At 45.8% G+C, this 27328-nt stretch overlaps 1 protein-coding gene across 2 annotated transcripts in view; it reads right to left on the reverse strand.

Moving 5' to 3' along the window:
• The window catches only part of LOC138284024 (threonine--tRNA ligase 1, cytoplasmic-like), a 221178-nt gene that overhangs the window by 49051 nt on the left and 144799 nt on the right, over nucleotides 1-27328 (reverse strand). For both annotated transcript variants that reach the window (XM_069222371.1, XM_069222372.1), the window contains exons 16-17: nucleotides 22910-23014; nucleotides 22091-22163 (exon numbers count right to left, since the gene is read on the reverse strand). In XM_069222371.1, coding sequence (XP_069078472.1) covers nucleotides 22091-22163; nucleotides 22910-23014 — 178 coding nt within the window. The remainder of the gene's footprint in view (nucleotides 1-22090; nucleotides 22164-22909; nucleotides 23015-27328) is intronic.

Below are 27328 nucleotides of genomic sequence, written 5' to 3' on the forward strand. Positions count from 1 at the left end.
AGGATACCTCTCACAATCACAGAGATAGGTTTTCCCCAATATAGTTGAGAAAACAAAAAAACACCTTTTCCTTTTCCTGACTTGTTTAATTGTGTCAATATAAGACAAAGGCCCTATTTTCCTTCTGAGTGGTATCTCTGTACCGCCAAGAATGCAGTTTGCCTGTCGGTAAGGGGCAGTGAAAACTGCTAAATGGCCCCCTCGCCATGGGAGAGTAGTCCCATGGTGAATGGAAGCATTTTCTTTTTTATTTGTAAAAAGAAAATCCAGTTTCAGAATTTTCTTTTTGAAAATAAAAAACAAAACAGTTTGGTGCAGGGCTCCATACTTTTGATGGAGCCCTGCACCAAAATGTAAACATAATGGCGGTTCCTGACAATGTTTTAGAGATAACCGCCATCTTGGCGGTCATTTCTAAGCTTGCCAGGTTTAGTAGTCTCAGCCTGGCGGACGTTAAGTCCTCAGTCAGGCCAATGGAAATTACTCCATGTGCCAAATTAGAAATCAGGCCCAAAGTCCTGTTTGGCATCAAGAATATGTGAATCCCTTTTGGCAGCCGCTTGTGAGTTGGCAAGGAAAGCGGGTCATTCAATATCATGGGACTTGGTGAAAAGCAGACACCACTTCTAGTTATAAAAAATAAATAAAAAAAATAAAAAAAAAAGGTTGATGATTTCTGAGTACTACCCTGTTCTTGAAAATATGATTTGTCAACCTACATAACCTGCACTTCAACACTCCTCCCAAGACCGAGTTATTTGACATCATTCTCTGGCTAATGATTTTTGTAACAGGCACTTTTGTAGCCCTACAGTGTTGCAAAGGGACCAACGAACTGCACAAAGCCATCATCCCTTAAAATTTTATTTTTTCCCTAATTATCAGAGATGGTGACCTCTAGTAAAGAGAAACTGCTCAAAAAAATGTGTCTACTCTTTCTGTGACTGGACAGGCCTTCACTGTATTTAAACAGGGTGTTGCGAGCAAAATGTGCTACATTTGATTTCGGTTGTAGCTTGGATTTTTTGACACTGGCTAACAATACCAATTTGTGTAGCAACGTCATTCTTCACTGAATGCATTAGTCCACTGAGCCACCAGTCCAGGAGAAATGACAAATGCATCCATTCTAAGGGCCTGTGTTCGACCTCATGGTCACAGGTTCAATTCCCGGTGGGTACACTCAGCCTTTCATCCTTCTGAGGTCAATAAAAATGAGTACCATTGAGTTGGGTAACAATAAACATCTGTTATTCAGTGCCAAAATAACCTTCTGGGTGAACATGGCTTTATGTATGTTATGTTCTTTTATTTCTCAGCTGTATTTCCCTTTACCAGTTAGTTGGCCAAATTACAATACACATGAACACTCTGACGATGCAAGTTTGCAACCATAACTGTTAGCCCTTTTGTAAATCCAATTTATATGTTGGTGGGAAGAGAACTCCGTTGCAATGGCGACCGAATTCCCTCCCCACCAACACAGTGGTCCACCAGTCAGATTTATATGTCGGTGGACCTTAAGTTTGGCCACGGTGGAGACTACAGTCTTCACCGTGGCCAAACTTCTCCGATGGCTCCCCGGAGCTCACCTAATTTACATGGGCGGAATGACAGGTCAGTTTTCACTGCTGGTCACCACCAGAAAAATCCTGACGGTAAGGGGTAGTGAAAACTGCTAAATGCTCCCCTCACCGTGGGAGAGGACTCCCTTGGGGAGAGAAGCATTGTATTTTCTCATTTCAAAAGGAGAATCCAGTTTTGGGATTTTCTTTTTAAAAATATAAAAAGAAAGCTGTTTAGTGCACGGCTGTGTCATACTGACACAGCCCTGCAGCAAACAGTGAAAAGTTCCTGCCAATGAAATATAAATTTGGCAGGCAGTCCCACCACCACGGAGACAGTAAGTTACTCTGTCCCCCTGGCGGAACAATGGGCTGTCTGCCAAATTATAAATCAGGCCCCTCGTGTCATAAAGTCGTCCTTTTGCAATAGTGGAATGACTCTTGAAGCATAGTAATTTTGAAGTCTAAAGTCTAGAATCGGTCTGCGACTCCTCCTTGTTTGGGATCAGGAAGTACATGGAAAATACTTTTTTCCTTTTCTACCAGAGATATCTCTTCTATTGCCCTACGGATTTCTCTTCCAACAACAGTGGTAATGCACCACCTGATACCGCCGCTTGTCAGGTGGGTGGCTACTACCTCTACTCATTTTGTGAAGATCCTTGGAGCAGTGGTGACGCCAAAAAGGAATACCTTGAACTGATAATGATGACCACTTACCATGAACCAAGGTAGATCAGGTGGGCAAGATGGATGGGGATGTGGAAGTAGGTGTCTTTGAGGTCTTGTATCATCATGTAATTGCCTTTCTGCAGTAGAGGGATGACACCCTTGAGAGCTACCATATGGAAATGTCAGGAGAAGATGAAGCAATTTACGGGCCTGAGGTCCAAAACTGGCCTGAGGAAGCTGCTTTTCTTGGGGGGTGAAGAAGCACGCAGAGTAGGCTCCTTTGCTTCGCTGGTTAAGGGACACTTGCTCTATGGTCTCTTTTTAGAGGAGTGATAGTATCTCTCCCTCCAGAAGGGTGAGATGTTCACTGATGTGGCTGTGAGAGTGGGTTGTGATGTTAGGAGGTTCTGAAGTTCTAAGCAGTGGCTGTAGCAGATCACTTCCAACATTCACTTGTCTGATGCAATTTCCTGCCAACAAGGAAGAGAATCCTGCAGTATTCCCCTGACAGGTGCTGTGTGTTGAAAGGGAGAGGAGGGGTCAATGTTTTGAGGTGGAGACCCTTTTGCCGGAGCCTACTTATCCCTTGCCCCAGGTATTATTGTCCATTTAGGCACCCTGGTGTACCCTTGTGAAGCCTGATCGTGGTAGGACTGCCTCCGCTTCTGGCATGAGGAGTTTGAGTCCAATTAAGAGGCACTGGCATCTACCCTGTATTGTTGTCTGCAAAAGGAGCCCCTAGGTGATGGAATCCATGGCTTATGTGGTGTCCGTGCCCTTGCCTTTTCCTAGCACCTGATCAAACTGTGAGCTGACCAGATGTTTTCCAGCAGACGAAGCAAGGTTTGCAGGCCCTTCAGCTTGAAGCCTGAGAAACGGAGCCAGGCATCTCATCTGATAAGGACACTGCTATTGACCCCGGATATGCAGTGTCCACCAAGTCAAAGGCACAGCGGATGGTGGAACTGGAGATAGTTTTCTTCTCTGAAACTATTTCCTCCTTCTCTTTTTGAATTCCTCTGGGAAAGGCTAGGCTAGCTTTTGCATCTCGTTCAACTTACCCTGTCATAGCGGGAAAGGAGGCCCATGGAGTTTGCTAGGCTCCAGGGGTAGTGGTTTCTGCTGCTGCTACATTTTAACAGCAGAGCTAAAGCTGGCTTCTGTGCTGCATGGACGAGAGTTGAGTCTGATGGGACCTGACCCCTGATGTAGATAAGGTCGTCAGGAGCAGGTTTGTATTTTTTTTTCTTTTTTTTTAAACACATGATGTTACCAACTGCCCTTTACAGGCTCCTTGAAGATATTTGGGTTGATTTTAGCATACCCTTCAACATTGGGAGCAACTGGACTGTTCTCTCCAACTTAGTGGCTTAATCGTCTTCCAAATGGAGAACATGCACATCCACTTTGTGGAAAGTGGCAGCCGGCTGGATCAGCTTTTAGTGTAGTCCGGGAAGATGCCCTGATGCCTTAACAGATTAATGGTCTACATTCCCCAGGGAATCAACATCATTGTCGTCTTAAAGGTCATCTTTGGGCACTGGGCCATAGGCCTCATAAGGGGCGGTAGAGCTGAAGGGGCTGCAGTCTCCACTGAAAGAGCGGAGAGACCCCTATGGGGAGTGTGGAGACAGTGAAGGTGGTGACCTGGGAAGTGGTGGTGGTGGTGGTGTAGAGGGTGGAGGTGGTGGAAGAGGAGAAGGAAGTGGGAAATGGGGAGGGGGGGATGCTGGAGCCCCTGTCCTAGTGTTTCCTAAGCTTAGGAGCTGAAGGGGGCACCAAAGCCAGATATTCCTCAAAAGTTAGTTTCTTTATCTGAGGTAAAGTCCATGAAAGTATTGTTACAAGGAGCTTTGTGGATATGTTCCCTGTTTGGGGGTGGATGAACAATTTTCTTGCCTTGATCCCAACACCTCCTGCAGTTTCTGTAGGATAGGTTGCTCTGAGTTGTTGGAGCTCGCCATCAATGGAATCCTCAGTGCCAGTAGTGGTTTTGGCTTAAATGATAGCTTAGAATCAATGATGGTCTCAGGATTGAGGTTGCCCTCTGTGCCAAGGGCATCTTTGTTGAGGATGGTGGAGAATCTTGGGTTTTGACAGATGAGGTGGGATGATGCCCGGAGCCAGGAGTGATGTCAGCTTTGAAGCCATTGGTTGTAGCTGACCAGAGCCCAAAGGCGGAAGAGGCACTGAAGGATCTGTGGTAGTCGGAGCCCAAATCCACTGGGAGGCAGTGCTCTGCCTATATATGAGGCCTCCCTGGAGGCCTGATGTGGGTGTTGGGACCACCAATACTCATGAGCCTTGCAGAGGACGTCTTGTTGTTATTCCTCCTGGTCTGAAATGGAGGAAAAGACTGCGTTTGGGCTGGGTGATGTCTGATAGGATTAAATACCCAACGGGCTGACATTCTCACCTTTGCTGTCATTGAGCTAGGCCTCTTCTCCAAGGATGTAGGGGGTGTCCTTAGAGGCTTGCTGTAGCATCCTCTGGTGAGCCCATCTCCTTTCTTGTCAATACTGGAGGGTATTAGTCAAGCGGAAGATAAGGCGGGGCTGCACATGGTGTAGTTGAGGTCAGGGGTGAGGCAGAGGTTGCACACCTTGGGCTGATTAGACCATGGGTATTTGGCATGCCACAGGGGATATTATTGGAATGGCAACCACTCCATCAACCAGAGTACATTCTCTGAAAACAATCGTCAAAGACGAGGGGCACACAAAGGGTTTTGTCGTTGAATAGAATCTAATTTCACTGTTTGCGCTCGAGTGGAAGCATGAAGAACATGTCAAAACTCAGAACCCCCATAATACATGTCAGAACCAGATGGTGGAAAAAAACACAACCTAACATGGAGTCGGTGCCCATGCACACTGCTAACTAAGGGAGGAGTCACAGTGCATCTCATCACTCGAAAGAATTCCTTTGAACAAAAACAACTTGCAAACTTTGGAGTCCAACACTAGATGGCAGGATTATTTAGAGCATGATACAAATCTGCAGCTACAAATAAATTAATTCTTCTCCAGCATTCAATATTTCATACATTCACCAATTAACTCGGATAAACAAGCTATGTGTTAATATACACATTTAGGATTAATAGGAAAAAGTCTCATTTTATTGAAAGAAGTTGCAAAGAACTGTCTGTACCTCTGAAGACACTTCTAGTGCTTTCACCTCCAGACAGTGGTCTTTTTGAAGGTACAGTGGCTCCTCCTTGGGGCCACCCTGCAAACGTCCTCCACACCAGCAGTGTCTTTTTGAGTGTCTGCCCCATATTGACTGCTTAGATCTGGCATGGTAAAAGGCAATAGTCGCCACTATCAACCTTTCCTTGCTTAGAAAGAAAACATAATTTAGGTTCTCCACAAGAGATGGCAAGCAGATCGGTCTTCCTGTCCATTCTCCCGATAAAGAAATACTACTTCATCCATTTATTCATAAGCAGCTGAGCCAAAAGGAGTTTTGTAACGTGGACATGAAGGACTTGCTGTTCAACCAACCTTATCTTTCAGTGTTGGCACTCCTGTGAGTTGTAAGAAAATGAAAATGTCACTTACCCAGTGTACATCTGTTCGTGGCATTAGTCGCTGCAGATTCACATGCTGTGCATAGTCCGCCGTCTGGTGTTGGGTCGGAGTGTTACAAGTTGTTTTTCTTCGAAGAAGTCTTTTCGAGTCACGAGACGGAGGGACTCATCCTCCTTTGTTTCCATTGCGCATGGGCGTCGACTCCATCTTCGATTGTTTTCCCCGCAGAGGGTGAGGTAGGAGTTGTGTATGTTAGTAATAGTGCCCATGCAATGGAATGAATAAGTATGTACAAAATAAAGTTTAAGTAATATATTTACAAATGTACAAATGTTGAAGATTACTTCCAAACGGCTACAGGCTCCCGGGGAGACGGGTGGGCGCATGTGAATCTGCAGCGACTAATGCCACGAACAGATGTACACTGGGTAAGTGACATTTTCAGTTCGGTGGCATGTGTAGCTGCAGATACACATGCTGTGCATAGACTAGTAAGCAGTTATCTCCCCAAAAGTGGTGGCTCAGCCTGTAGGAGTGGAAGTAGTTTGAAATAAAGTTCTTAGTACGGCTTGACCTACTGTGGCTTGTTGTGCGGATAGCACGTCTACACAGTAGTGCTTAGTAAATGTGTGAGGCGTAGACCATGTGGCTGCCTTACATATTTCGTTCATTGGAATATTTCCTAGGAAGGCCATGGTAGCGCCTTTCTTTCTGGTTGAGTGTGCCTTTGGTGTAATGGGCAGCTCTCTCTTTGCTTTAAGGTAGCAGGTTTGGATACACTTAACTATCCATCTGGCTATACCCTGTTTTGATATTGGGTTTCCTGTATGAGGTTTTTTAAATGCAATAAACAGTTGTTTTGTTTTCCTAATTAGTTTTGTTCTGTCAATGTAGTACATTAGTGCTCTTCTGATGTCTAATGTATGTAGTGCCCTTTCAGCTACTGAGTCTGGCTGTGGAAAGAACACTGGTAGTTCTACTGTTTGATTTAAGTGGAACAGTGAAATAACTTTTGGTAAAAATTTAGGATTGGTTCTTAGAACTACCTTATTTTTGTGTATTTGAATAAAAGGTTCCTGTATAGTAAAGGCTTGAATTTCGCTTACTCTTCTTAGAGATGTAATGGCAATGAGAAATGCAACCTTCCACGTTAAGAATTGCATTTCGCAAGAATGCATGGGTTCGAAAGGTGGACCCATGAGTCTTGTTAAGACGATGTTGAGGTTCCATGAAGGAACAGGTGGTGTTCATGGTGGTATAATTCTTTTTAAGCCTTCCATAAACGCTTTAATGACAGGTATCCTAAATAGTGAAGTTGAATGGGTAATCTGCAGGTATGCAGAAATTGCTGCGAGGTGTATCTTTATGGAAGAGAAGGCCAGATTTGATTTCTGCAAATGTAGTAAGTATCCTACTACATCCTTTGGAGATGCATGTAATGGTTGAACTTGATTACTATGGCAGTAGCAAACAAATCTTTTCCATTTACTTGCATAGCAGTGTCTAGTGGATGGCCTTCTAGCCTGTTTTATGACCTCCATACATTCTTGGGTGAGTTTTAAATGTCAGAATTCTAGGATTTCAGGAGCCAGATTGCTAGATTCAGCGATGCTGGGTTCGGATGCCTGATCTGTTGTTTGTGTTGTGTTAGCAGATCTGGCCTGTTGGGTAGCTTGACATGGGGTACTACTGACAGGTCTAGTAGTGTTGTGTACCAGGGTTGTCTTGCCCATGTTGGTGCTATTAGTATGAGTTTGAGTTTGTTTTGACTCAATTTGTTCACTAGATATGGAAGGAGAGGGAGAGGGGGGAAAAGCGTATGCAAATATCCCTGACCAATTCATCCATAGAGCATTGCCTTGAGACTGCCTGTGTGGGTACCTGGATGCGAAGTTTTGGCATTTTGCGTTCTCCTTTGTTGCAAATAGGTCTATTTGAGGTGTTCCCCAAATGTGGAAGTAAGTGTTTAGAATTTGGGGGTGAATCTCCCATTCGTGGACTTGTTGGTGATCTCGAGAGAGGTTGTCCGCTAGTTGATTCTGGATCCCTGGAATAAACTGTGCTATTAGGCGAATGTGGTTGTGAATCGCCCATTGCCATATCTTTTGTGCCAGGAGGCACAGCTGTGTCGAGTGTGTTCCCCCCTGTTTGTTTAGATAATACATTGTTGTCATGTTGTCTGTTTTGACAAGAATGTATTTGTGGGTTATGATGGGTTGAAATGCTTTCAACGCTAGGAATACTGCTAACAATTCGAGGTGATTTATATGCAACTTCGTTTGATGTACGTCCCATTGTCCTTGGATGCTGTGTTGATTGAGGTGTGCTCCCCACCCTGTCATGGAAGCATCTGTTGTTATCACGTATTGTGGCACTGGGTCTTGGAAAGGCCGCCCTTTGTTTAAATTTATACTGTTCCACCATAGAAGCGAGATGTATGTTTGGCGGTCTATCAACACCAGATCTAGAAGGTGACCCTGTGCCTGTGACCATTGCGATGCTAGGCACTGTTGTAAGGGCCTCATGTGCAGTCTTGCGTTTGGGACAATGGCTATGCATGAAGACATACCTAGGAGTTTTAATACCATCTTTGCATGTATTTTTTGTGTCGGATACATGGCTTGTATAACCTTGTAAAAATTTTGAACCCTTTGTGGACTTGGAGTGGCTATCCCCTTTGTTGTGGCAATTGTCGCTCCTAAGTATTGCACGGCAGAATGTGTGATTTTGCATAGTTGATGGAGAAACCAAGTTTGTAGAGGGTTTGTATGACATACTCTGTGTGGTGTGAACACTTTGTTAGGGAGTTGGTTTTGATTAGCCAATCGTCTAGGTAGGGGAACACGTGTATTTGCTGCCTTCTGATATGTGCAGCTACTACTGCTAGGCATTTTGAAAATACTCTTGGTGCGGTTGTTATACCGAACGGCAACACTTTGAATTGGTAGTGTATTCCCTTGAATACGAACCTTAGGTATTTCCTGTGCGAGGGATGTATCGGTATGTGGAAATACGCGTCCTTTAGATCTAAGGTTGTCATATAGTCTTGTTGTTTTAGCAGTGGTAATACGTCTTGTAGCGTGACCATGTGAAAGTGTTCCGATTTGATGTAGATGTTTAGTGTTCTGAGATCTAAGATTGGTCTCAGTGTTTTGTCTTTTTTTGGTATTAGAAAGTACAGTGAGTAAACTCCTGTGTTCCTTTGTGTACGTGGTACAAGTTCTATTGCGTCCTTTTGCAGTAACGCCTGAACTTCTAATTCCAGAAGGTCTAAATGCTGTTTTGACATGTTTTGTGTTTTTGGTGGGACATTTGGAGGGATTTGGAGAAATTCTATGCAATAACCATGTTGGATAATTGCTAAGACCCAAGTGTCTGTTGTTATTTCCCCCAAGCTTTGTAAAAATGGCTTAGTCTTCCCCCCACTGGTGTTGTGTGAAGGGGTTGAGTGACTTGTGAGTCACTGTTTGGTTGTAGGGGTTTTGGGACCTTGAAATTTTCCCCGGTTTCTAGGGAATTGTCCCCCTCTGTACTGGCCCCGAAAGCCTCCCCTTTGGTACTGTCCCTGGTAGGTAGACAGTGTTGATTGTGAGGTGCTGGCTTGTGTGGCTTGACCCCGAAACCCCCCTGTGACAGATCGAACACTATACAAATGACGACGAGATATGCGTTTTAGTTTGTGTTGAAGTTTATTCTAAGGTTAAGGTGGAATAAAGACAAATACTAAAACTAGGTAATCAAGTGGCCGGGTTTTCCTTAGGGGTTGCGGTACAGTTCCTGCAGTGTTGATATAGTTGATATAGTTGCAATGGTTCTTTTCCTGGGAGACGTCTGGCGGTTCCCTCAGGTGGATTCTCGGTACCGGAAAACAAAAAGGGACACAACACCCGGGTAAGTATGGGGTTTTACCAAACGGATTATTTCACACTTTCTCTGTAGTCCTGTCTGGGTATGGGTAGGAACGATAAGGAGGGTGTCTGTGAGGAGAAAAGGGGGGGGTGTAAGTGCTCTCACTCTCTAATGATAGATTTTGTGGTGTGCCCGAATGTGCTTGTTACCGTGCCCTTTTTATCCCCTCCCTTTACACTGCGATATTCCCTTCCCCCTCCCTTAGTCTACAGTGGTCTTGGTTTTGGTCCACAAGGACCGTACCTTGGTAAGCCACGACCCTCCTGGGTCGTGGCTGGCGTTGTAGCGTTCCTCTGATGGGGTCTTTCCTCCTTCCGTCTCTTGCGGGGTCTCCTTCTCCTGGGCTCTCCTCTCCTGCTCCTGCTCCTTCTCCTGGGCTCTCCTCTTCTTCTCCTGGGCTCTCCTCTCCTTCTCCTGGGCTCTCCTCTCCTGCTCCTGCTCCTGCTCCTGGTCTCTCCTCTCCTTCTCCTGGGCTCTCTTCTCCTGCTCCTGCTCCTTCTGGGTCTCCTCAGGGCTCCTTTTCTCCTCGTCCTCCTCCTGTCTTTCCTCCTCGGCGTTCCGCTCCTTCGTCTCCGCTCTCCTCCTCTCTTCCCTCCTGTCGGTGCCGTCCTCCCTTTTAAATTCGCCGCGCCGGGAAACCCATCCGGTTTCCCGGGCAACGGCCTGCCCCCTGCCTCGGTCGGAGCGCGTTGCCCCGACAACGGGGAGACGCGGACATGACGCATCGGCCTGCTCCGATGCGTCATGTCGAGCTGCGGCTGCGGTGGACGCCCGGCTACACACCCCTTCCCAAGAACGGTCCTGATCGAGGACCGAGGTAGAGTCCGGGTACCTGGAGAGGTAATCAGCTGGGACCTGTTGGGGACCAGGGATGTGACGGACCTGAAACGAAAAGGGTTGGAGTTCAAGGAACCACCTCAAGATCCGTGAATTCGTATCTTTATGAGCCGACAACCAAGTGAGGGGAGCATGATCCGTATAGAGGATAAAAGGGCGACCCAAAAGGTAATACTGTAAGGTGTCTACAGCCCATTTGATGGCCAAGCATTCTTTTTCAATCGTGGGGTAATGGCGTTCCCGAGGAAACAGTTTCCTGCTAATGTATACTATCGGATGATCCCTCCCCTCCCCATCGGGCTGGGTTAGTACCCCTCCTAGTCCGACATCAGAGGCGTCTGTATAGAGATGGAACGGTATCGAGAAATCGGGGCATCGTAGGATGGGCTCTCTAGTCAGAAAGACTTTTAACTGTGCGAAACTAGTCTCCTGTTGATCCGAGAAAGGGGCTAATTGATTAGGACGAGATTTAGCCAGAAGATCTGTAAGGGGGGCGGCTAGGGTGGAATAATTGGGAATGAATCTTCGATAGTAGCCGACCAATCCTAGGAAGGAACGCAAATCTTTCTTTGTTGCAGGGTTAGGTGCATTGAGAATAGCCTCTACCTTTTTAGATTGTGGCTGGAGGTTCCCTTGACCGATTTTGTATCCTAAGTACAATATGTCAGGCTGGCCGATAACGCATTTTTTTGGATTGGCAGTTAACCCTGCCTGTCTCAGAGTGTGGAATATCTGCTGCAAATGTAGTAGATGATCATTCCATGTTTCACTGAAAATAACTACGTCATCTAAGTAAGCAGCCGAAAAATGTCGAAAGGGTTTTAGGAGGCTATCCATTAGCCGTTGAAAGGTGGCTGGGGCTCCATGTAGTCCGAATGGCAACACTGTGAAGTGATACAAGCCTGACTGCGTGGCAAAGGCCGTTTTCTCTTTATCTTCTGGGGCTAGTGGAATCTGCCAATATCCTTTAGTTAAATCTAGGGTGGACATGTATTTTGCTTTTCCTAGTTTTTCTAATACATCATCCACCCTGGGAATCGGATAAGTATCGAACATGGAATGTTCGTTGAGTTTCCTGAAATCAATGCAGAACCTGATAGTACCATCAGGTTTTGGTACCAGGACAACTGGGGAGCACCAGGGACTAGTAGAAGGCTCTATTACTCCTAACTCTAGCATCTTTTGGACCTCATCCTCCATAATCTGTTTCCTGGCCTCTGGTATACGGTATGGTCGTAACCGGACAATTGTACCTGGTGCAGTCCGTATTTCATGGGTGATCAAAGAGGTTTTGCCTGGCACTATGGAAAAAAACGATCTGAAGTGTTCTAGTAGGCTGAATACCTGTTCCCTCTCTAATTTTGTTAACGAGGAGTTCACTGTGGGTAGATTCTCCCCAATAGTGGTCTCGGTCGGGCAAAATTCAATTTGAACCCTCCCATTGGGACATAGGAACCGGCCCACGGCTTCGGTCGAGTTAGAGCCCTCGGGTTCTTCCCATTTTTTAAATAGATTTATGTGATAAATCTGGGTTTTCTGCGGAGTGGTCGAGATTTCAATTAGGTAAGTGACTGGGGTAACGGCTCGTAATACTTTATGTGGACCCTGCCATTTTGCCACCAATTTGCGTTCAGACGTGGGGCGCATTATAAGTACCTGATCTCCTGGCAGTAGAACTCTTAATTTACTCCCTCGATCGTAATATTGTTTTTGGTTCTGTTGGGCATGTTCCATATTTACTCGAACTGTATCCCATAACCCTTGTAACTGAGATCGTAAGTCGTGGGCATATTCTAACAAGGGTTTCCCCCCTTCCTCCGCCTCCTCTTCCCAAGTTTCTATAGCCATGTCTAGTAGGGAACGGGGCTGTCTTCCGAACACGAGTTCGAAAGGACTGTGTCCGGTAGACGCCTGTTCATGGGAACGTATGGCATACAATACCAAGGGCAATTTTTGATCCCAGTTTTTGCCTGACTCCTCTACTACTTTTCTTAGCAGAGTTTTTATGGTACGGTTGTACCGTTCTACCAGGCCATCGGTCTGTGGATGGTACACTGAGGTGCGAATTTGGGAAATGCCTAACGTTTTGCACACCTGTTTCATGAGGGTAGACATGAAAGGGGTTCCCTGATCAGTGAGTATTTCATGAGGAAATCCTACTCGAGAAAATACATTAATCATTGCTTGGGCTACTGTTTTGGTTGTCATACTTTTTAATGGAATGGCCTCTGGATATCGGGTGGCATAATCTACCATGACTAGGATATAGGTGTGTCCTTTCGTGGAAGGTACTATGGGACCTATCAAGTCCATCCCCATCCTACTAAATGGAACGTCTATTATGGGTAATGGTATAAGAGGTGCTTTTCTAGGTCTACCGGGTTCGGTAAGTTGGCACCTGGAACATTGAGAGCAAAATTTTCGGATGTGGGCAAAAACCCCCGGCCAATAAAACCGCCGGAGGAGATACTCTTCTGTTTTTTCCCTCCCGAAATGACCTCCTCCGGGTTGACAGTGGGCTAGGGTTAAAACATGTTCTCTATAGTGCTCGGGGACTAACAACTGTTGCTTACGGTCCCCGGAGCGAGTAGTGGTTATGCGGTATAAGAGGTTTTTTCTAATTAAGAAGTAGGGACCCACCTCTTCGGTTTCTTCTGCTTTGGCTGACTTCCAAGCTTGAGCGAGAGAAGGATCTTCTCTTTGTCTTTGGGGAAACCCGACAGGTACTTCATGTGTCTCGGCAATCAGACCTGAGGGGGTGCTATGTGCCTCGTTCTCTCGGTGGGTTGCTTTTCCAACACGTTTCTCTCTACGTGATAGTTTCCTACGGTTAGGGGGGGGCTCTATGTCGCTGTCCGAGAAGGGGGCACCCTTCCACCAATCCTGGGTCAGGATTGGTTGTCGAACGTGATCCAGGATCTCCTGAAAATGTTTATAATCTGTCCCAATAATACATTCCTCTATCAGGTCGGAGATTATACCCATCGGAAGGCTATCCCTGTAGTTCCTCCACTCTACGGTCAGGGCCTGTAAGGGGTATCTCTCCTTATCCCCATGAATGCAGCAAATAGTCACCCAATGATCGACTTCCTGGTCTGCTAGGGTTAGGAGATCCCTCCTTATCACGGATTGACTGCATCCGGAATCTATAAGGGCGTAAACCATACGACCATTGACATTTAAGGACTGTTTAAACTTGGGGTTGCCCTGGCCTGTACACAGCACCCGTCGTCGGGTAACTCCAACCTCCATGGGTTCACTAGTGTCTTGTTTCCGGGGACACATACGGGCAATGTGTCCCCATTCCCCACAGTTATAACACTGGGGACCCGGTACTGGTGGATGCTCGTAGGTTCTGCGAGGGACGGTTTCTTCGGGAAGGACTCTGGGAGTGCTTTTGGGGTTGGGGAGGCCTGGCTTTATGATGGGGCGGGTTGGCATATTTCGTACATCCGCCGAACGGTGGTATGCACAGGCTAAGTCAATTGCCGTCTCCGTATTCACCTTGGGATGTTGACGGATCCAGTGTTTTGTGGCCGTAGGCAAGGCATCTAAATATTGTTCGAGAACAATGGTTTGGATTACGTCTTCCCGGCTATTCTCTGACGGACCCAACCATTTTAAAGCCAAATCGTTTACCCGATAGTAGAAGGTTCGGGGATCCTCATTCGGTCCCCACTTGATTTTCCTGAATTTGATCCTATAATATTCCGTGTCATGTCCCACCCGCTCTAATATACTGGTTTTTATTTCGGAATATGGGGTTGTTCCCCCGGGATTCGCAGCTTGTTAGGCGGCTTGTAGGATTCCTGTAAGCAATGGGGCGATATACTGGCCCAATCTATCTTCTGGCCATTGCGCGGTTGAGGCCACCCTTTCAAAATTAGTGAAAAAGGAATCGGGATCATCCCCTTCTTGATATTTTTGTAGGACGGAGCTTGGGACATTGGGATGTACCTTAGTGGTAGCGATTGTCTCGGTTAGCTTCTTCATGGCCGTCTCGTGGACTAGTTGATTATTGGCCAGTATGGTTGCCTGACTTTTCAAAGCCGACTGTAAGGCCTCACGGTCCTCCTTAGCCTCCCTCTGGTGGGCCTCCCACACCAATTGTAGGTGGCGTTGGCCTTCGGCCAACTGTTTTATCATGTCTTCCAGCGAGGGGGTGTCACTCATTGTGTATACCGTTCGATTGTCGAGGAGGATCCAGAGTCTGATCCCACTTCTGACACCACTGTGACAGATCGAACACTATACAAATGACGACGAGATATGCGTTTTAGTTTGTGTTGAAGTTTATTCTAAGGTTAAGGTGGAATAAAGACAAATACTAAAACTAGGTAATCAAGTGGCCGGGTTTTCCTTAGGGGTTGCGGTACAGTTCCTGCAGTGTTGATATAGTTGATATAGTTGCAATGGTTCTTTTCCTGGGAGACGTCTGGCGGTTCCCTCAGGTGGATTCTCGGTACCGGAAAACAAAAAGGGACACAACACCCAAGTATGGGGTTTTACCAAACGGATTATTTCACACTTTCTCTGTAGTCCTGTCTGGGTATGGGTAGGAACGATAAGGAGGGTGTCTGTGAGGAGAAAAAGGGGGGTGTAAGTGCTCTCACTCTCTAATGATAGATTTTGTGGTGTGCCCGAATGTGCTTGTTACCGTGCCCTTTTTATCCCCTCCCTTTACACTGCGATATTCCCTTCCCCCTCCCTTAGTCTACAGTGGTCTTGGTTTTGGTCCACAAGGACCGTACCTTGGTAAGCCACGACCCTCCTGGGTCGTGGCTGGCGTTGTAGCGTTCCTCTGATGGGGTCTTTCCTCCTTCCGTCTCTTGCGGGGTCTCCTTCTCCTGGGCTCTCCTCTCCTGCTCCTGCTCCTTCTCCTGGGCTCTCCTCTCCTTCTCCTGGGCTCTCCTCTCCTTCTCCTGGGCTCTCCTCTCCTGCTCCTGCTCCTGGTCTCTCCTCTCCTTCTCCTGGGCTCTCTTCTCCTGCTCCTGCTGGGTCTCCTCAGGGCTCCTTTTCTCCTCGTCCTCCTCCTGTCTTTCCTCCTCGGCGTTCCGCTCCTTCGTCTCCGCTCTCCTCCTCTCTTCCCTCCTGTCGGTGCCGTCCTCCCTTTTAAATTCGCCGCGCCGGGAAACCCATCCGGTTTCCCGGGCAACGGCCTGCCCCCTGCCTCGGTCGGAGCGCGTTGCCCCGACAACGGGGAGACGCGGACATGACGCATCGGCCTGCTCCGATGCGTCATGTCGAGCTGCGGCTGCGGTGGACGCCCGGCTACACCCCCTCTGAAGGGTGTTCTGCGAAATGTGCCAAAAGTGCCTCTGCCCTGCGGGGAATAGAGTGCGCCCATGGCCTTGGCTGTGTCAGTGTCCTTTTTCAATTTCTCAATTGCTGTGTCCACATCGGGTCCAAACAATTGTTGTTCGTTGAACGGCATATTGAGCACTGCCTGTTGTATCTCGGGTTTAAACCCGGATGTGCGCAACCATGCGTGCCGTCTTATGGTTACCGCGGTATTTATTGTTCTTGCAGCTGTATCCGCTGCATCCATAGAGGAGCGTATTTGGTTATTAGAGATATTTTGTCCCTCCTCAACTACTTGTTTTGCCCGTTTCTGTAATTCTTTGGGTAGATGCTCGATGAGATGCTGCATCTCATCCCAATGGGCTCTGTCATATCGCGCTAGGAGCGGCTGTGAGTTCGCGATGCGCCACTGGTTTGCAGCTTGTACAGCAACCCTTTTTCCAGCTGCGTCGAACTTGCGGCTCTCTTTGTCCGGAGGTGGGGCGTCGCCTGATGTGTGCGAGTTGGCTCTCTTGCGAGCTGCCCCTACTACAACTGAATCTGGTGGCAGTTGTGATGTGATAAAAGCAGGGTCTGTGGGCGGTGCTTTATATTTTTTTCTCCACCCGTGGAGTTATCGCTCTGCTTTTGACAGGATCTTTAAAGATCTGTTTTGCGTGCCTTAGCATTCCCGGGAGCATAGGCAGGCTTTGATAGGTGCTATGGGTGGAGGAGAGGGTGTTGAAAAGGAAGTCATCCTCGACAGGTTCTGAGTGTAACGACACGTTATGGAACTCTGCTGCCCTAGCTACCACCTGTGCATACGCTGTGCCGTCCTCGGGTGGTGAGGGCTTGGTAGGGTACGACTCAGGACTATTGTCTGATACTGGGGCGTCATATAGGTCCCAAGCGTCCTGGTCATCTTGGCTCATGGTGGTATGAGCTGGTGAATGTGACGGAGTTTGTGCCGGTGATGTATGAGTTACAGGTGGAGGAGAGGGTGGTGGAGTTACTTTCTTCACCACTTTTGCTTGTGGTGTTTGTTCTTGTGTTTGGAACTTGAGTCTCCTTTTCCTCCTGATTGGGGGAAGAGTGCTGATCTTCCCTGTCCCACTCTGTATGAAGATCCGCTTCTGGGTGTGGTCTACGTCAGTGGATTGTAACTCTTCTTCAAATCTGTGTTTGCGCATTTGAGAGGACAGTGATTGTTCCTCTGAATACGAGCTGGCAGTCGGTTCGGTTGCAGGGCGTTTTGGCACCGAAACTGTGTCTTTGCTTGTTTTCGGCTCTGAGGAGAATTTTCTCTTTTTTGTAGTCGAGCTTTCTCGGCGTCGATCATCCTCGGTGCTGCTGTCTCTGCGTCGAGCAGCTTCGGTTCCGCTGTCTCGGCGTCGACCCTTTTCGGCAGCACTTTCTCGGTCCCGAGATTGCTGCGTGCCTGTGTCTCGACCCGAGTCGGACGATCTCGGCACCAGTTCGCCCTTTTTCGGTGCCGATGGACGGTCACCTATTTTATGGGTTGAGCCATGGCCTGTTGGCAGTGGCGTCCCCTGGGCCTTGTCTGTTTTCCCGTGTGGTGCTTGTTTCGACGTCTTACTCACGGTTTCTTCGAAGTCGAACTCCTCCGAGTCCGATTCATGGATGGAGAAGGCTTCCTCTTCTTACCCTTGTTCCTCGAAACCACGTTGTCCTGTCGGCGTGGACGCCATTTGCAACCTTCTGGCTCTTCGTCACAGAGCGTCTTTCGGGACCGGAACGCACGACAGGCCTCACACGTGTCTTCCTTGTGCTCGGACGACAGGCACAAGTTACAGACCAAATGTTGGTCTGTATATGGATATTTGCTGTGGCATTTAGGACAGAATCGGAACGGGGTCCGTTCCATCGGTGTCGATGTTACACGCGGTCTGGCCGACCAGGTCCCGACGGGGGGTCGAAGTTACCCCGAAGGGCTACCGGAGCTCTTCACGATTCGGTGTCGATTCTATCTAACCCGATACCGAACGAAACAATACCGACGTAGTTTTCCGAAGTTTGACTATCTTTCCGTCCCGAAACCCGGAGCGAAAAGGAACACGTCCGAACCCGATGGCGGAAAAAAAACAATCGAAGATGGAGTCGACGCCCATGCGCAATGGAAACAAAGGAGGAGGAGTCCCTCGGTCTTGTGACTCGAAAAGACTTCTTCGAAGAAAAACAACTTGTAACACTCCGACCCAACACCAGACGGCGGACTATGCACAGCATGTGTATCTGCAGCTACACATGCCACCGAACTCATGCTTCTCAAATCCACGAGGCATTGAATATGGCTAATCTCTGTTTAATTTCTCACTTTCGCCACCTCCTTGTCTTCAAGGGTAAATATCTGTATATAGAGCTATGCCCACCTGTTTGCCAACTATAGAGGCTCAGAATATTCAGCGAGTTTGTCACTCAAATTGACATTTGTACCAATTATGACACTCTTTTTCCCAGTGTATAATTTCTGTTACCTTTTTATCATTTGAAACAGTGCATAGTGATGTTGAGGTTACAGCCTCTGTGCCTCTACTACCACCACTGAATCTGTTTTGCAATGTCTATAACCTTACACTGTTTGTCTAGCTGAAGGACAACAGCTGCACAACTGTCTGGCATTTGAATGATTTTTTAATCCTCTTCCCAGACATGATCTACAATTGAATATGTCGAACAATGTTTTGTGGCTGATCTCTAGGACCTGATAGGATGCAGTCAATTTCAAGAGGGTCACTGGCAACTTGAACTTTTTTGAAGCACTCTCAAATCGTGACTAAACTGTTCTAACCCCTCATCTCCCATGGTATCTCATACTTCACCCTCCTCCTTGTTGTCTTCTGCCTCATCTTCAGTGGTTTCCACTGCTGCAAGCATGGGTGCTGGACTTCGGGCAAAAGAGACACAAAGTTGTGGAGGTAATGGGGGTTGCGGACATGATGGGGTGGCGGAACAGTCCGTTGAGCACAAATCAGCAGCAACAAAAGCAAGTCAGCATGAGCACTCAGAGTCATCTCCGAGGAATGGGTGATCCTTAGAAGGGCTATTGTTTAGTAGACTAAAAGGAACACTTCCCATCTTCTGGCATTTAGTAGCGAAAGAGTGGCAGATCTTGTAGTTCTGAATCCATGTTTGCTGTGGGGACTCCTCCACATACAAATATTTTTATCACAGGTTGGGATGGGCCTAAAGTGAGACTTTTTTTTAAATGTCTTCCTGCATAACTCATCCATGGCAGCAACAAATTCCCTATGTCAGTCTTACAATACCAATCACTCCCATATAGTAGGCAGGAGCTGCCACATAAACTGATAACACGCCAGGGTAAGAAAATATATGCTAATTATTAATTTACCAGTAAGAAGAGCAGTACTCATTGAAGGTGTCAAGATTATGCAAAAGAACTTGCAGCGCAGGGCCTTTGTACTCTAAGTCTTCCCTTTGGATTCTTGATTGAGGAAGACTGGTCTCTGGTGGCTTTGTTGTAGAGCCTTCAAAGGGATGCTTCTGGTTACAGAAAAAAGGACGTTGGGGCATCTGTGAAGCGCATCCTTTTCAAACGATGTGGTATGCTCACACATGAATAGAACATTGCACATTGGGAGTTGCTACCGCTGTCATTCATTGCTCTTAGCAGCGTCTGCTCCCTGGTCTTCTTTATGGTCCTCCTGCCGCTCTTCAGATTAGTAGAGGCTTGTGGAGTTGTTTTGTCTCTTTCCTTCTAGAGCTTCTGTTTTGTTCTTGTTTGTTTTCCTACTGAAGTACTGCAGTGCTGTCCTGCCAGTTTAGTCCGTCTGCTGGTTTCAAGTTCTTCTGGGAAGCTTCATAGGTTCCCAGCTCTTGCTTGCTTAGATACACACCAGGAACAATATTCCCTTTTATTCATGTACTATGGTATAACTTTATTTCAGAATTACTGAATGGTATGTAAGAGTACTGATCTACTTTTCTATTCCATATTTTCAACTCTTGACTTACATGCTTTGAGAAGATTCACTGAGTATCTTTGAGAGAGGGATTGAGAGAAACAAAGAGACAGCTCCTCGTTGGAATCTCCCCATGATCTCCGAGTTTCTTTTCCATGGTCTCCTTCATTCGAGTCGAGCAGATGGTTTAGCAAAATAGGAGTCGGGGTGATTTAAATTCAGACTCATACCATCAACTGTACTCTGGTTTGTGACAGGAGGGACTCTCTTTACCAATGATGCACAGCAGAAGAGTCTCAAGTATGACATCCTTTTGAGCGGAATAAATTGTGCTGTGATCTCAGCGGTTGGGAGTTTGGTTCTGCTGCAAGGAGGTAAATGGGCAAAGGCTTTAGGTAGTTTAATAGTGGTATTACTGTTGAAAGGTTACTATGGGGCTCCCAGTTGGACAACTAAAAATGATTCACGCACTCTGGTTATGAAAGCACGAATCTGATAAAGAATTGTGTCTTGCTCTTGGTGTGATAACACTTGTTCTCACTGGAGCTTTGGATTGTATTGCTGTTGATGTCAACACAGTTCTAAGCATTGGCTGTTTTGTCATTGAGAGTGCCTTTATGAGAAAATCTTCCTGTTCTAGCTGCATAGTTACCCGAAGGCAAAAAGGTGCTTTCTCAATTTGAGAGTAAATGCTACTTCTCATCAGGAGGCAGCATCTTAACTGATAAGGTTCAAATAACCACTGGAATTCTTAATGCATGTGTTCCATATATCATCACCTACTTCATCATCAAGATTTTGGCTTGATCCTGGTTTAGCTCTTCAGTGTAATCTGTATGAAGTTGGTTGCCAGGGAATATTATGTAGAATCAGACGATGGAGTTGAATCTCATGTTTATGTGATATCAAAATAAGTTTGTATGACCTCAGTTTCTGGGAAATGGCTTCCGCAAAGCTAATCTTCTGTTTTTCTTTGTTGTGTAGGAGATTTAACACAATCTTCAGACTCTGGTAAAGTAGCTATAACATGCCCTGTCTCAATGTGTGCTTTTTCCATTCATCTACAGTCCTTTTGCAGTGATGCAGCAGCAGACGCTGGTGTGGACTGTGTTGTTTTAGCTTTGATTATAAGCATCAGAGCTTTTCAAAGTCCAGCCCCTGGCAACATGTTCAAGGTCAACGGGGGGTTATGTATATTGTTGTCCAATTTGCTCTTGGTCCCAATCCTTCTTTCAAGGTCAAACCTTCTTTTGTGTCCAGTTCTCTTTTCAAGAACAACTTTGCAACATGATTCAGTCTTCATTCTTCCACCTGCGGATGTGAATCCTTAGTGAAGGCCAGCCTGCCATGTTTCAATTATTTTCCCTTCAACTGTAGTCAAAGCAGTGTGAGGCACCACAGATTCAATGGGGGAGTGGTGGCAATCATCTTCAGCCAGGTCAATTATCTCAGATGGGCTATATTCCTATGCTTTCCAGATAGCACCCTTTTCAAACTCTTTATAAGCTTCATACAATGTATCTAAAAGTCACTTCTATTCCAATGCGGGTTAATAAGTACAACAAATTGTTTTCTTGGATCAAAGACATTGGCATGCTGAAGACTTAAATTCATCACAGTCACCTGGAAAACATACCTTAAGGACCCTATAATGATATGAAAATGTAAATTTTGTATGATGAGGGACAACATGAAAAATATATATTTTACATGTCCCACCCTCTTGGACCATTCTCAGACAACCTGAAGCCTAGGAAGATAGACAAAGAAATTGTGGCATTGACCTACAAAACGTAATTGTGCCCTCTTCATATGCTCCATCCAGGCTTCGGTTGAAGCCTTCTGTCATAGGTTTTCCACTCATTTCACAGTTTCTAGATGAGCACCAACTATCAGCACGGAACCCAGTGGTGGAAACCAACAATCTGAAGTAATCTATGTCCCAATGCATTTGGGTTCCGGGGAGGTGTGATAAGCCATTCTAGGCACACATATAACAAAAACAAAGACCTGGAAGAAAAACAAGCTGCTGAAGATATTTACAAACATTCACATGGGCCATTCCTACCCTGGAAATGATCAGGCATTTGTTCCTATTCCTATCATGGGAATGAGTGAATACAGGGAAGGCACAGGAAGGGACGACACATAGCTCCACATAGCTAGTGGAGGTGCAAGGCACCTGCAGGCGTTTGCATCTGGGAAACAAACAGTTGCAGATTCACAGGAGTACTCCAGGAAAACATGAATTCTAAAGGTAAGGGGGAGGCGTATTTGAGTAAATTTCTTTATATGTAAAAGTTGCCAAATGTAACTAACCTACTTTTTATATAGGTAGCTTTGGCCTTACCTGTTGTGCATATTCATCACAGCTGGGTCCGACTGGCACTAACATAACCTGCCGAGGGGATAACCAAAAAGGCCTAGAGAAAAGTACAACACAACTAAGTGTTAAGAATGACAACATTCATATACAGGGATGACACAACTACTATAAGAACAATTTATTAGAGAAAACATTGAACTCTTAAACAGATCTATGCTCTATTTTTCTACTTGACAGCATAGTTCACACACTATTATGTTTATCTGCAAGCTCACATAAAGCACATTACAACTTCATTTTAACAAAAATGTTGATTTCATTTGTTAAAATGATTCCAATGATTTTGATCAACGAGCATAGTGAGATCAGCGAGCACTGCATAAATGAGAACAAGAGAATCAGCAATGATGGCAGTGATGAGGAGAGTGAGATACAAGATGGCATGCAATAGTTGGCAGACTTTAAGATAGCAAAGTTTTGAATTAGTAAGGAAACAGTGAAAAAGGAGGTAGAATGATGCCTCTTATTACTCATTCAAGGGTGCCACACTAAGGCTGAGTGTGTACATGGAGTTAGTATATCAATACTATTAATGCTAGAGGGGTGATCTAGATTGCTTTAATTTATTATGATCCCTTTGCCTCCCACATATCATTATATTTTCTGGATCTTGAGCACCCTTTGTAGACATCAATGTTTGCAATATGTCAGCACAATTACCTTCATTAGCCCCTGTTAAGTTATGTTCCTTAAACAAGCACAGTCTGCCTACTCCTGATCACTTTATACTACTATGCATGTTTCCTCGTCATTTAATAAAGTGTAAACAAATTTAATACATACCACTTCCCACCGTAATTTTCTGAAAGTATAGCTATCATCCTTTCCACTGATCCCAGGATAGCTCGATGAATGATCACAGGCCTCCTTCTATCGTCACTGTCCTTGCTAAGAGGACACAAAAACATAAGTGAGTTCAGAACTTGCTCTCTTCACATTCATATCATTAAAATATTATTGAAGCAAAATTACTAATGGCAAAGCAAGGAAATTGTGTACAAGGCCATGCAAGGCACTTACAGCTAGCAGAAAGATAGGTGCTTACCACGTCAAAACCATTGCTTAATTAACATTTTTGCATAAGTATTTATTTCAACCAAGCCTCTTCAGGAATATTAGGATCCAGATCAGAATACAGATCCAAAAATGGGCATAAACCATGAGCATAAACTGAGGGCACACAGAACCAGCATAGAATTTACCTTCTTCGTACTCTCTGAATCTTTTCTAACCAGTGATAAATGTCATTTAAAATCTAAATAAACTGAGGAAGCTTAAGCAATAATTTATTTACACTACCAATTCATGAGGAAACTACAAAACCCTTTTTAACATATTTCTGAAACAGCATGCACAAATATGATATATTTCATATCCGAATTTCCAATTACCTATTTTACATTATATAGTACTGCAGGAAGCTGGGTATATATGCAGTGTGCACACTATGCAGATATTACAGCTGACCCTTGTTGGTAGATCGAGGCTAAAAATAATAACCCTAAACGCTCTTTTTTGTGGTAGCGTGGACCAGCACTTAAGGCTTATCAGAGGCATTTGTTGAACACATACAGAGTCAAAAAGTACTTTTTAAGTCAGCAGTTTTGAAGAATACAGAAAATGCACTTGTATTGACTCTAATGCGGTAATGTTATCCTATGAGATCTGACACATTTACTGCATACGAGTACTTAGCAGAGACTTATAGGACAAACCTTCTGGAGTTAAATTAAGTGTGGGGCAAGGTCCAAAGCAGCACCAACAGGTCACCTCGGTCAGCTCTGGGGTATCCGGGTGCAGAGGTGCTTCTCCGATTCGGGTGCCCCATTGATTTCAATGGGGAAAATGGTCCTGTGACAAAGGGGCTGCAAGCAGGGACTGGGGGGTCAGTCCGGGCTAACCCACAGTCTTGAGATGCTCTGGCTTCTAGGGAGGCCGCTGGTCCACTGAACTCGGGCTAGGGGGATCAGCTGCAGTGGCGATTTCTCCAGCTCCAGATGTTGCTGGCCACCTGAAGTCATGGGCCACCTCTCGACAGCTTATGGAGGTGACACCGCTTTCTGGACGAGCCGGGTCAGTGCAACTGTTGGGGACAGCAGGTAGGCTGGCAGGGTTGGCGCCAAGTCAGTTGTTGCTCCTCAATTCTTGTGTTGTAGGCTTCTTTCTTCTTCAGACAGATGAATCAGATTACCTGGTGTCAGTGGGCCACCTAAATACTCAATGTAGGGGCGTTAAGGGGAGTAAATGGAAGTAGTTAATGCCCTACTCACCACTGGGGTCACTACACCCCCTAGATTACACCTTCCTATGGTGAGTGGCATCACCCTTTCCCACCACAACAAGATGGTGAAATCCTAATTTTCGTGCTCACTTCAGGTAGCTCACCTTAGGGGTGTGACAAGCCTGGTGGTGTAACACGCCTCCTAGCATAGCTAATTTCCCATCTGCCAAATGGGCCTAAGGCAGGGGGGCGGTGTGCTCTTTGAAGCTCCCTGCCTTGACATGCTATTTTACTAGCCTTCCTGCTGGAGGAGGTGTATACAACTCCTGCCAGAGCAGGTATTGTTTCTGACCTTTGGGAGTGGCACTTTCAAATCCTCGGGGGTCAAACACTCACCTATGGTGGCAGACTTGACATGACCAGTCAGCCAGCACTCTAGAGGACTAGTAAGGTTCAGGGGTTGCCTCTAATGTACCCTCTCAGTGCATGTATTATTAAATACATTACTGGAATCAGTGTGGGTTTAGGAAAAAGAGGTGTTTGATACCAGATACCATATGTTTCAGTGAAGCCATAATGTAGCTGGGTAACTCGTTTTGACTAGTGACCAGTACATTCCTTAAGATGGCTTCCTTGTTCACTTGTAATATCTAGTAATAGAACTATACATCACAAAGGCATATCTGCTCATGCAGGTATGTCCTCACATAAAATATAATGCACCCTGCCTTAGGGCTCAAAGGCCGGCTGTAGAGGTGACTTACTTATATTAAACGCAGTGACTTTGGCAGGCACGCAGGACTGTGCCATGTCATGTTTTCACTTCATGGTTTGCACCGTGTCAGACAGCCTGCAATGGGAGTCTGTGTGGGATTTTTCTTTGTGGGTGCCTTAGGGTGGCATAAGATATGCTGCATCCCTTAGTGACTGCCTTTAGTACCCATGCCCTAGGCACCAGGGATACCATTTACTATGGACTTACAAGGGTGCTAAAGTCCTTTGTCAATTATGCTACAATTGCTTATCACCTTGTGTTAAGGAAAGAGAACTGGCAGACTTAAAAACCAGCATAGAGCAGCTAAAAAGCGGAGCAAAATTTGGGGGACAAGTACAATAAAAAACGAGTTTCCTACAAGCACTTTATCTTAGCAACAATAACTTAAAAACTATTTAATTATCTCATTAGGTTCGGGTACATCGCCAGCCTTCATAATAATTTATGCTTCTGATGTTGTTCTATGCCACCACCAAAATAAAAGGTTACAATAACTCTGCCCTTAGATTTTTAATCAGGCCCCAAATCCAACACATATGCCACAAAGCATCAAGAAAACAAGTCATCACATTCTGGTTTCAATCAAGCTCTGCTTAGATGTAACGTGGTTTGAAAAGCAAAGGTATACTTTAATTAATTCACTTTTCACAGCTAATCTTAAGAGTTTACCAAATGTTTATCACTGTTCCTAAAACTAATATGCTTTCCAAAAAGCACCAAACGGTTGCTCTGGTGGACTTGTGCTACATCAAGGAATCAGTACAGAGGTCTACTTTTCTCCCACACAACTTTTTAAAACTAAGGCACCAAAGAAACACTGTTGTCAAAACAACCTTGCTGATTTTTGCCACTATTTCTCTTGCACTTTTTTAAAAGCTTTTACCAAGTTTCTGGTTAGATTGTAACATCTCAGACTTCAGCAGAACCAAAGGACACTGGCGAACTACAGACCCATCTCTCTTCTCCCCCTACCAGGCAAAACTTCTGGAAAAACTCATCAACAACAGACTGGCTGACCACCTCAACACCAAACAGCTCCTGGAGTCTTCTCAATCTGGATTCACGCCCAATCACAGCACAGAGAGAGGGCTCTCATCGCCGTCCCTGACACCATCCATCTAATCATGGGTGATAGAGACACCGGATTCTTCTCGACCTCTCCACCGCATTCACACAGTCTCCCACCCCATTCTCATTCCTTTGCCTTCATGAGATTGGAATGCATGGACTTGCACTCCAAAGGATCAGATCTTTCCTCACAAGACACAGGCAGATTTGCCCTGTACTCATCATCTGCCTCCATCTTGATCTGTGGTGTCCCCTGGGGCTCCTCCCTCAGCCTTATGCTCTTCTACATGCCCCCACTCATCAACACTGTCTGAGCCCATGGACTCAGAATCATCTTGTATACCAATAACATCCTCTCCCCCTCCGAAGACACTCACACAGATGAAGTTCAACAACTGTAGGTCGTACGAAATTGCAAACTGGATGAAGACCCGCTGTCCAAGTATCAGCTCCGACAGGATTGAGGTGGTATTCTTCAGAAAAGACATTTCTCTCTGGTCCTTGGCCTGGTGGCCCTCTGAACTAGGACCAACACAAACTTGTTGAACCAAGCCAGGAACCCAGGGACTGTAATAGACAATCAATTTTGATGACCAATTGGGTTAACAAGGTTAACTCTTCCTGCTTCCTTCCCTCAAGCTCCACAGGAACATCTCCAGTTGGCTCTGAATAGACAGTCATAGAACTGTTACCCAAGCCCTTATCACCAGCTAACTAAACTATGGGCATGCACTCTATGTTGGCATCACCGTGCAGCCCGCTTAGAAACTTCAGATCATTCAGAACATAGCAGACAGACTCACTTTGAAACACCCATCCTACAGTCATGTTATACTCCTCAAAGACTTCCACTGGCTCATCATACAAACACTGTCCACTTCAAACTCCTCACACATGCATACAAAGCACTACAGAAGCAAGGCCTGCATATGTGAACAGCCACATCAAATTCCACACACTAACCAGACAAGTACGCTTGGGCAGCCTCCTGCTGGTCCACGGCCAGGGCAGCCAAGCCATTTCATACCTGCAAAAGCCTGAACAACCTCCCCCTTCACATAAGGGTCACCAGCTCTTTCATAGAAAAACCCTAAGAACCTGGCTATTCCAATAGAGTCCAGTCTGGGTAGCCTGTCCT

This window comes from Pleurodeles waltl, chromosome 3_1 (genome assembly GCF_031143425.1).
Source record: "Pleurodeles waltl isolate 20211129_DDA chromosome 3_1, aPleWal1.hap1.20221129, whole genome shotgun sequence".
NCBI classification, from domain to species: Eukaryota; Metazoa; Chordata; class Amphibia; order Caudata; family Salamandridae; genus Pleurodeles; species Pleurodeles waltl.